The sequence below is a fragment of the Triticum aestivum genome, chromosome 4D, assembly GCF_018294505.1.
Source record: "Triticum aestivum cultivar Chinese Spring chromosome 4D, IWGSC CS RefSeq v2.1, whole genome shotgun sequence".
Classification (NCBI taxonomy): Eukaryota; Viridiplantae; Streptophyta; class Magnoliopsida; order Poales; family Poaceae; genus Triticum; species Triticum aestivum.
Genome location: NC_057805.1, coordinates 497,542,372 through 497,553,965, shown reverse-complemented (window position 1 = coordinate 497,553,965; position 11,594 = coordinate 497,542,372). Strand labels below are relative to the sequence as shown.

At 43.7% G+C, this 11,594-nt stretch overlaps 1 protein-coding gene across 1 annotated transcript; it reads left to right on the top strand.

Annotated features, from left to right (window-relative positions):
- Positions 1–8,277: 8,277 nt before the first annotated feature.
- Positions 8,278–9,884, top strand: LOC123100572 (uncharacterized). Its single transcript, XM_044522481.1, has 2 exons — positions 8,278–9,044; positions 9,158–9,884. Exons 1-2 carry the CDS (start codon positions 8,313–8,315, stop codon positions 9,215–9,217), a joined length of 792 nt encoding a protein of 263 aa, XP_044378416.1. The 5' UTR covers positions 8,278–8,312; the 3' UTR covers positions 9,218–9,884.
- Positions 9,885–11,594: the final 1,710 nt, after the last annotated feature.

Sequence of the window (11,594 nt, the reverse complement as noted above, 5' to 3'; positions counted from 1 at the left end):
TCTTAAAAATACAATTATATATCAAAAAAATCAGAAAAATAAAACTAATTCATTTTAAAATCTTAAAAATACAAATAATATATCAAAAAATTCAGTTCATCGATCCCTTGAAGGTTTGACAAAAGGTTTGATACATCATTCAGTTCATCGACCAAATATAAAGTTTGGTACAATAAATTATTACACATCAATTCTTCCCTTGTGTCCCTGCTTGCTTACAATTGTGTCGTATCCATGGAGCATCCTCATCATTTAACTTAATGCTTGGGTCAGTGTTCACTTTGAAGGGCGGAATTTCACCAAACATATTATAATCTTCTGACATGTCTGTCTTGTCCTCCACTCCCACGATGTTTCTTTTCCCTGAAAGAACAATGTGGCGCTTTGGATCATCGCATGATGTACTGATCGTTTTCTTATCTTTCCGTTTCCTCGGTTTGCTACTCATGTCCTTCAAATAAAAAACCTGAGCGACATCTTTGGCAAGGACGAATGGTTCGTCAAGGTAACCAAGATTGTTGAAATCCACCATTGTCATTCCGTATTGCTCGTCCACCTTTACCCCACCTCCTGTTAGCTTGAACCATTTGCACCAGAACAAAGGGACCTTAAAGGAGGGTCCATAGTCAAGTTCCCATATCTCCTCTATGTAACCATAATATGTGACCTTTCGCCCATTCTCGGTTGCTGCATCAAAGCGGACACCACTGTTTTGGTTGGTGCTCTCTTTATCTTGGGCGATGGTGTAAAATGTATTCCCATTTATCTCGTACCCTTGGAAAATCGTTATAGTCGAAGATGGTTTCTTGGCCAACATGTACAGCTGATCTCCAACATCATTGTCATTCATTAAATGTTTTCGCAACCAACTGCCGAAAGTCTCCATGTGGGCCTTTCTAATCCAGGATTCAGGCTTCCCCGGGTTGTCCGAGCGTAAAATATTCTTGTGTTGCTCGAAGTACGGAGCCACAAAGCTGGAATTTTGCAGAACTGTGTGGTGTGCTTCAGTCATAGAATGACCGTCCATACATATCGTGGATTTCCTTCCGATCTTGCCTTTTCCACTTAGTCTCCCCTCGTGCCGCAATTGAGGAATACCAATCGGCTTAAGGTCAGGAACATAGTCAATACAGAACTCAATTACCTCCTCATTTCCATAGCCCTTGACGATGCTTCCTTCTGTCCTAGCACGGTTACGAACATATTTCTTTAATACTCCCATGAACCTCTCAAAGGGGAACATATTGTGTAGAAATACAGGACCGAGAATGGAAATCTCTTCGACTAGGTGGAGCAGGAGGTGCGTCATAATATCGAAGAAGGATGGTGGGAACACCAACTCGAAACTGACAAGGCATTGGACCACATCGTTCTGTAACCGTGGTAGATCTTCTGGATTGATTACCTTCTGAGAGATTGCATTGAGGAATGCACATAGCTTCACAATGGCTACTCGAACATTTTCCGGTAGGAGCCCCCTCAAAGCAATCAGAAGCAATTGCGTCATAATCACGTGGCAGTCGTGAGACTTCAGGTTTTGGAACTTTTTCTCCGCCATGTTTATTATTCCCTTTATATTCGACGAGAAGCCAGACGGGACCTTCATACTGCTCAGGCATTCAAAAAAAATGACCTTCTCTTCTTTGGTAAGAGCGTAGCTGGCACGACCTTGAAACCATTCCGGATGCCGGTCATCTGGGTCTTTCAAAAGTTGCTGGTCCTGCCGTGCTTCCTTTGTATCATTTGTCTTCCCATACACGCCCAAGAAGCTTAGCAGGTTCACGCAAATATTCTTCGTAACATGCATCACGTCGATTGCAGAGCGGACATCTAGGACTTTCCAATATTCTAGCTCCCAAAATATAGATTTCTTCTTCCACATGGGTGCGTGCCCGTCAACTCCCCACGGAACTGATTGTCCGCCAGGACCCTTTCCAAAGATGACTTTCAAATCCTTGACCATATCAAATATCTCAGCACCAGTACGTTCCGCAGGCTTCGGCCGGTGATCTGCCTTGCCGTTGAAATGCTTGCCTTTCTTTCTTACGTTATGATTTCGGGGAAGAAATCGACGATGACCCAGGTACACGTTCTTCTTACAATTAACCAAACGTACACTTTCAGTCTCATGTAAGCAGTGCGTGCATGCATTGTATCCCTTATTTGTCTGTCCCGAAAGGTTACTGAGAGCAGGCCAATCGTTGATGGTTACAAAAAGCAACGCTCGTAGGTAAAATTCCTCTCCTTTGTGCTCATCCCAGACACGTACACCAGGTCTGGCCCACAACTGTAAAAGTTCATCAACTAATGGCCTTAGGTACACATCGATGTCGTTCCCGGGTTGCTTTGGACCTTGGATGAGCACTGGCATCATAATGAACTTCCGCTTCATGCACAACCAAGGAGGAAGGTTGTAGATGCATAGAGTCACGGGCCAGGTGCTATGGCTGGAGCTCTGCTCGCCAAAAGGATTCATGCCATCAGTACTTAGACCAAATCTTATGTTCCTTGCGTCAGCTGCAAAATCTTTGAACACTCTGTCGGTCTTTGTCCATTGCGTTCCATCAGCGGGGTGTCTCAACTCCCCGTCGGACTTACGGTCCTCTTTGTGCCATCGCAACGACTTGGCATGCTTTTTGTTCATGAACAGACGTTTCAACCGTGGTATTATAGGAGCATACCACATCACCTTGGCGGGAACCCTCTTCCTGGGTTTCTCGCCCTCAACATCGTCACCAGGGTCATCGCCTCTGATCTTATAACGCAATGCAGTGCATACAGGGCATTCATTCAAATTCTCGTATTCACCGCGGTAGAGGATGCAGTCGTTAATGCATGCATGTATCTTCAGAACCTCTAAACCTAGAGGGCGGACAACCTTCTTTGCTTCGTACGTACTGGCAGGCAACTCGTTATTCTTCGGAAACATATTCTTCAACATTTTCAGCAAATTTTCAAATGATGAGTCACCTACACCTTCCTGTGCCTTCCATTTTAGCAAATCCAGTGTGCAGCCCAGCTTTTTCAGACTATTATCGCATCCTGGATACAACGACTTTTTGTGATCCTCTAACATGCGATCCAAATTCTCCCTATCCTTGTCAGTTTCGCAGCGTCTCCGTGCATCAGCAATGGTCCAACCAAGATCATCAGCGGGCTCATCATGTGCCTCTTCTTCACCTTCACCTAACCCTTCCCCACCTTCAGCATCATCCTCCATGAAAGTATCACCGAAATGATCATGATAGTTGTCATCGATATCATCCCCTTCTTCATCTTCTTCCATTCTAACCCCTCTTTCTCCATGCTTGGTCCAAAAATTATAGCTTGGCATGAAACCGTGCCGAAGCAGGTGCATGTGAACGTCTCTTGAGGAGGAGTAACCCTTCTGATTCTTACAGACAGCACATGGACAGATAATAAAACCTTGCTGCTTGTTCGCATTTGCCACTACGAGGAAATCTTTCAAACCCGTAGTGAACTCGCCGAAGAGTCGGGGACCGTACATCCATTGCCGATTCATCTGCATTATTATTATATAAAGTATATAATTAACCATCATGCATTTGTTAAACTAACTAGCTAGAAATAATACAAATTAAACAATGAACTACACACATGCATATTTTATCAATGACACATGAAAGGTTCAAGTTGCTAACCGCGATCGCGGAGGAAAAATAAATGAGAAAGCTCAAGTGTGGCTCGGACACTTCATATCATGTTTGTTTCAGGCTCTCGGGCATTTCATCGAACACCTTGTGTGCATAGAAGGAACCAAAAGCAAACCCACCACCCCCTTCTGAAAATTGTGAAGTAAGCTGAGTGAAGTGAAGTGAGCTGAGTCCTATATATAGGGATGGGCCTTTAGTCCCGGTTGGCCCGGCCAACCGCGACTAAAGGCCTTCGGGGACCTTTAGTCTTGGTTGGCCTGGCCAACCGCGACTAAAGGCCTTCGGGGACCTTTAGTCCCGGTTGGCCAGGCCAACCGGGACTAAAGCCCCTCCCGTCCGCCAGCTGGATGGGCCTTTAGTCCCGGTTGGCCTGGCCAACCGCGACTAAAGGCCTTCGGGGACCTTTAGTCCCGGTTGGCCAGGCCAACCGCGACTAAAGCCCCTCCCGTCCGCCAGCTGTCGACCGAGCGCGCTGGGCCCAGATAGTTGGTCGCGGGTCTCCTCCCGAACCGTGACTAAAGGCCCCTTTTGTCGCGGTTCGATTGTTTTGGGGACTAATGGGGGCGTATGGAAGCCTCTTTTTCTACTAGTGACACTAGAATAACTAGATGATGCCTCGCGCGTTGCTGCGGAAATTTGTCGTGGATTTTCAAAGTAACCATCAACATCTCAAAGAAGAAAATAATTTCAGTCAATAATTGATAGATTTCTCGTACATACAATGACTAAAATTTATTGCTGGTATGTATTGGAGGATAAAGCCTGCTATTTGTAGCATGAACCATATGCCGTATGATAGCATGTACCATATTCTTACTCAATATATTTGATGTTGTTTATAGGTGGGCCTTCTTGAGTTACTACAACCTGAATATATGGTATACCATTCTTTTCATACTCCACGATATATCCCATAGATGATAATGGATGGTGACCAGACAGTTGGTTAGCGATGTGTTGAGGCTTGGACACCTGTTTGAAAGTTATAAACGTCGGGTCTTTTGTGCCCTTCATCTTTGCAATTGCATCCTTGTATTTCTTCCGAGCTTCTCTTCTTGAAACGGCGGTAGAACATGTCAGATTATTTTTTCCATAATTAGGTGGCGTTCTTGAGAAGATGGAGCACATTGTTAGTCAGCCTAAGCAGTGGAATGAAAATATATAGCAAACTAATTTCAGTAGGAGTACCTTCGGTCGTCCATTTGTACTGGCTGCCAACTCGTGGTTGAGAAGATAAGGGTAAGCTGAAAATGCAACTGGATGATGTTATATAGATGTGTGTGTTGCAGTAGTAAGTTGTTTTGCTGATTACCATGTGAGGATAAATAAAATGCACTCTTGCTGCTTACCAAATGAAGCTAAATAAAATGCAGTCTTACTTTGCTGGTAGCTCCTACAAACTAAACATATGATGTACATCCATGATTTTCTATACGATTGAGAGGAACAGTTTAATAAATACACAAAAAAAAGAATATGGTGATACTGCCAGAATAATTAAGAAAGATGTTCAATCAGTAGTACTAAAAATACAGAGTGAATTGCAAAAAACCACCACATTTAAAGTTCACATCCGGATTTGCCGCCACATTCCTTGGACGCCCTAAAAATCTACCACTTTCCTTGCTAATTTTTCCGGGCCGCTGAGCTCTTGGCCCGGGCCACCGCAACAAGGGAAGCCTTTCCCGTGGCTGCCGGAGTTGGCTTTCCGAGCCCCTCTGTCCACGCCTATCTCCCCTCCGGCGGTGACAGTGCTCACGGGCACAACAACCTCCCTGCAAGGGGTCAATTGTAATCTAATTTTGTTTCTAGGGCAATTTTTGCAATTTTTCAGGGACCCTTTTGTTAGTTCAACTGATGACTGGTGGGCCCTATGTCTAACTTAACGGTCAACAAACAGTGTTGACCGTTTATGCCATGTCAGCGCTTACATGTGGGCCCTTTTCTGTCAGAAATTGGATTAAATCATCCCAAATCAATCATTAGTGTTTATTGAGAAAATTAGCAAGGATACTGGTAGATTTTTGGGGCGCCCAAGGAATGTGGTGGCAAACCAGGATGTGAACTTAAAATGTGGTGGTTTTTTGCAATTCACTCAAAAATACATAATCTCCTTTGCTGCTTCATGTATGTGATGATGCCAGAATAATTAAGATGTTCAAACAAATGGTAGTACTGAAAATACATAATCTCGTTTGCTAAGTCAAGTCTGTTTTTCAGTAGACTAAGCTAATGACAGAATAGGAAGTATGAGAAGTTTTAATACACCAGACAAACAAAATTAAGGGGACTGATTCCATTGAATAATTATTTTCTTTTCCCATGCTAGCGAACATGGCATCAGGCACCTAACACATCTTTCTGCTTTAATACTGCTATTGTCACATTTCATTGTTACACTGATAAAGGTGAGTGTATATGTCTGCGAAAGGTAAAAAAAGATCTATGAGCCATGCGAGTTAAGCCTAGTTACCCCCCTGCAAAATATATGGTTGTATCTCTTTTCCCTGCTTTACACGTCTTTAATTTTTTTATCAATTCACTTATCTAACATTTTTCAGTAAACTATATACCACATGGATAATTCATATTGTTAGAGACAAAGCTTGAATCAAGGAGACATGTAGACCTGTCAAGTGTGTATTGTTTCCAAGATGTATATACAGTCTTTCAGGCTAGTAGAACATTCACATGTCTATTTCTTGTATGTAGTTATATCTGATGGTATGTCAATAGGAATATCAATTCCTTTTTGTCTTCAAAATTCCTCTTTGTCTCCCAAATTATGGTTCACAAAGTTCCTAATGTTCGCCCGACATGAAAACAAACTGCTAGTCTACAGCTTGAATGAGCCGCATCTTTAATTTGTTCTCAGCTGTGTAACTTGGCTCAACAAAGAGATTACTGATCTCTCTCTCTATATATAGCACTTGAATTGCATGTGAGACAAATATTATATAGCAAAACTTTAAATCCATAGATATAGGAGGAAACCAATGACAACTTATCATAGAAACAATGAAACATACAGGGAAAATCAACTGACATGGCGGTATATCAAAAAATGGAAAAATTATGAGTAAAATTTTGTTCTGTTTCAGACTTTCAGTACAACAGCCAGATCGCATCAACCTTTGCATTGGCCAAGACATGAAAATTTTAAGAGCGTCCCATGAACTTTGCATCAGCCAAGACATGGAATTTCAAGATACAAATAGCACAACCAAAGCAAGAAAATTACATGATGCGGTTCTAGGATTTAGAACCAGACCTCTAGCAAGCGGGGCGGAATCAGCGGACGCCTCGAGGAGAAGACTGTGATGAGAACCCGGGCAGGCGAGTGACGGGAAGGGATCAACTCCAGTGCTTAAAAGGGAGAGCCACTAGGTCGATTACCCTTCATGAGGAGGGAGTCATAAATCCATCAGTTTCTTCTTTTCACATGAATCCATCCGTTTCCGTCGATTGAGTGGTGCGAGGCCGTTTCATGTGCGCCATAAAAGCGGCTGTGGGAAGATGAACGAATTTGATGGAGTCAATGCCGTGTTGGGTGCGGCGGGCTGGCCGGGAGCAACGGCCATCGTGGCGGCTGTGCTGGGGGGCATCAGCCATGGTGGCGGAATCCACAGAGGTGGCTACTGGATCACACATCTCTGGATAGGTGGCTCACCGGGGACGGCCGACGATGACGGCGGAAGGGTTAGCACTGACGGCTGGCTAGGGGCAAGCATGGGTGATGGTGGCTGCTGGTAGAGCACAAGGGACGGCAGCGTCTGGCCAGGCAAGGGTGGATCGTGGCACAGACCCGCTGGAAGGGCTCCTGGCGGCGGCTGCCCGGGAGTGTGGATGGTCGTGGCACGATCTTTTCTTGAGACTGGGAACAATGGACTTTACCTATGGGCTTCGAATGGGCTTTGTAATGTCCAAACAATTTTGGTGAGGAGGACGTGTGCAGCCCAACCAAAACGAATCGAGTCAGAGGGGATATGCAGCGAGCGAGCGGGACAGCGCGAAAGAACGAATCGGTATTTTCCACTCAGCGGTGGCAACTCGCAGTAATTTTGCCAACTTTTGATCGGACGGATGCGGACTGCTGTGTTATACTACATCAACGGCTGTAACAATTCAGATGACGTGGCTTCATGAGGAGGCAAGAAAATCAGCTAGTGAGGTGCCCCTATTTACATATAGAAGATGAAAAGATTGAATAGACGTTTGAGGGCAGAATTGTCATTTCATGTGCCATTCAACACTGTTTGCACAAAAAAATAGATGAAAGTGCCGTATTGGGAACAAAGTTTAAAGACTGTGTTAGATAGGGAAAGAAATATTTTTCAGTGTCAAATAGAAAATAAAAATTTAAGACAGTGTTAAATAAGGAATTCTCTCCTGAAACAGACCCAATGATTTGAAGCTACCCACGCTTCCTCGATTGCAGGATTTGCACCAAATTTTACCAAAACCCCTAAAAAAACTAATTTTACTGAAAAAAGTGGATTTGCACCAAACGACACGAGACGAGACGAGTCACCTGCCGCCACGCCGCCCATATATGCGTGTCATGCCCGTGCTCAGCCCGATGCATCATGCACCACCACACCCGTCCACTCGTCAAGCTCCAACGCTGAGCCTGAGCGCATGGAGATGGAGGGTAGCAGCTCGTTGCGGCACCTCGCCGAGTACGACGACTTCTTCTTCGGGTGGCTCGACGACAGCGCACGGCACTCGCCGCCGTCCTTGGACCGCCTCGTCGGCAGCGTCGGTCATTCCTTCCGAATCTCAACGTCGTCCTCCTTCATCGACTTGTACTTGTACCCCCACGACAATCTCTTCTCCATCGACTTAGACTTAGCCACGGCGGCGAGTGAGATCGACTTCGACCTCCCGGTAGTAGACGACGCCACGCCGTCCCCGACGCTGCTGCAGATCAGCGCGAGCCGCCTCCTCCCCTGCGAGCCCGGAGGCGGCTCTGGCGCGCAAGATCAAGAAGACGGCGACGACTCGGTGATCACCAGTCGGCATCGCTCTGCGGACGCCCCGAGCGCTCCGTGGTTGTCAGCCTTCTCGGCGCGGAGCACGCTGGTCTCGCTGAGTGCGTGCTCCAGCCCGACGAGCAAGCACGCCATGTCGCGGTCGACGTTGTGTGCCAGGACCAGGAGGCGCCGCGCGGCGTCGTCGTCGCCCTGGAAGGTGCTGCGGTTCGTGATGCCACTGTACCGGAAGGTCAGGGCGATCGGGCGGAGGCACAGCAGCAGGTTCACGTTGGCGGCGAGCCCGGCGCGCGGGGCCACGTCGAGCGTCGGGTACCACGGCAGTGCCGACACGGACGTGGACGTTCATGACGCCATCATCTACTGCAAGAAGTCCAGTGTAAGTGCATCTCGTTCTCTCAAAACAGTACTAGCACGGAGCAGCGCACGCACGTGCGCAAGCGGGCATTCACGCTTGCTGATTAATAAGGACTAATTTCATCTCTGTTTCAGGGATCAGGTGTGCAGGAGACTAATCTCGCATGTCAGCCACATGATTTTCTAAACCCGTGACAGGTTATATATATATATACCCCTTCTCCTGTATCACGAAAACAAGACGTTTTGGAGGTTCTATACTGTACCTCGCTCTCAAAATATCAACACGATGTTTTAGTTAGTCTACAAAAACATCTTATATTTTGAGACGGAGGTAGCACGTAACAAAAAAGGAAATAAAATATCCTAACAATATTTTTTGAGGTAAGATTATACATATGATTTTTTAAATTTCTAATCTGTATAACAAAATGTTATTTATTTTTGATGAAAATGGTATTGGAAGCCTTGGTAGAAAAATATGTACTAATGAATCAAAGAACAATGTACATATTTACAAGGCTTGCCAACTACCACTTTGGGTAGGGTCAAAGAGAGAAATAAAATGCTTGTAACTTATAGTTGTAAAAACTTAGGGGATAGATGCCAGAAAGGCAGCAATAAAGTGCTTGCGTGCTTCTGTAAAATTTTGACCGAAGCCATATTCAAAACATCATGTTTTTGTGATACGAAGGAAGAGTACGGTATGGTCTTTGTATTGTGTTCTTTAAATGGTGTGTATGTGTGCACGCGTGTTACGAAATGATTCTATACTACGTGAGTATGTACTCCTACTCCTCACAGTACTATGAATCAATTATACCATTTTTATTATTTTCAATATATATTGTTAATAATTACTGGATACCCCTAAGTGAGTTGTACGGAAAAGATATATGTGACAATAAGACAAGGTATATATGATGTATGCAGAGGAGAGACGGTTTTCTAGCACATCCACCGACTGTCATCACCTAGCTCTTCGTATCACACCTTCTTGTTTTGTTGAAGTTTGTCTTGCTCTAAAATATTACACTATTTTATTTAAAATTCTAATTTATTGTGTACCAGCGAAAAGGAGAGCACATTTCTGAAAATTCTATATAGTTCCATTGTATATTAATGTTTATTCATGTATATATAAAAATAATCCAGCCAGAGGAATCTCCAACACACTGAGTGACGAATCAACACACGCTACCTATATAGCTTGCATGGTAGAAAAATCGCTCTCGTATACATGCTTGGGTACGGTTATTGGAAAGAGTTGTTTAGTACAATCATAGATGGGATCATGCATATGATATTAGTGTATAATACCATCTCTACAGTGCACAATATCATATATTGGTATTTTAGATGCTATCATCTATTATTTTGTATGACTCATAGTAGCACTTAATTTTTATGGTATATATAGTATCATGATATGATTGTCAGTTATATTCTTAGTTGGCATTGAATGAGATGATATATTAGGCCTAACCCCCATTGTAAGTCTGAAAAATCCGAAAACTAGGGTTCAAAAAAATCCAAAAATTTACACCTATATTCCACCCGACTTTTTACGAGTAATTATAATAGGGACTATAAGGCTACTTATATGACACGTTTGCCTATGTGAAGGGGAGGGACAAAGAAAAGGATAAGAGTGGGCTTTCATAAGAGAGCTAATCTCTACATGTGGTCCTAGGTAAAAGGGTAATATAACGAGAGAAAGAGAAAGAGAAAATAGGGGAAAAATTACTCCCTCCATTTTTAGATACAAGGCCACAAACTCATATTACAGATACCAAGATAAAATTTAATGTCTTGCCTTGTAAAACTGCTTTTCTTTTTATGTAGTGGGATCATTAATACACCGCATGCATGCAAGAAAGGATAGAAAGCTGATTGGAGTGTTATTATGATTGCATGCATGCAAGTATTAAATAAATTGCTAGTTCAAGGAAATATCATTAAATTTGTCTCGATTAATGTTGGTGGCCTTGTATAGATGTAAAGTGTATTTTCATAGTGGCCTTATATAAGTAACGGAGGGAGTATAACTAACCTTTTTTTTATAAAGAGTGTCTTTTATTGATTCATAATGAAGCATCAGGGGATACAAGCATAATGAGCACACCAGGCCTCTGCGTAATTAGGATGCACATAGCCAATATCAACGCACACATGCAAAAAATCACCCGCCCAGAGAGCAAATCATAGAAGACGAAAGTTATGCCATGCGGAGGGAGGAAAAAGAAAAACCTGAAGGGAGCAAAACAACGATCGACTCGATATACAACATTATAATAATGCTGTCTCTTAATGACATGAAAGTCTAATATAGCTGGTTGCTGGATCTACTGTTAGCCTTGCTCTAATTCTCTCTATATTCTTTTTGAGTCTAATTCTCTCTAGTTAGGTGCGCTGGCTAGCTCATCCGTTGTTACACCCCATGAAATATTGCACATTTAATATGTATATGTGCATGCATGAGAGACGTTGCATGTTGCATGGGCCACTGCATGCCGGACATGGACAAGTTTAATTACGCCCTTGTGTTTTGGTTGGTTAGGCTGAGCTAGTT

What these genes read in the sequence shown, in the direction of transcription:
- LOC123100572 (XM_044522481.1), top strand. Translation starts at nt 8,313, where the DNA reads ATGGAGATGGAGGGTAGCAGCTCGTTGCGGCACCTCGCCGAGTACGAC. An exon ending in TCTACTGCAAGAAGTCCAGT is followed by an intron (nt 9,045 to 9,157) that starts GTAAGTGCATCT and finishes TCTCTGTTTCAG; the next exon opens with GGATCAGGTGTGCAGGAGAC.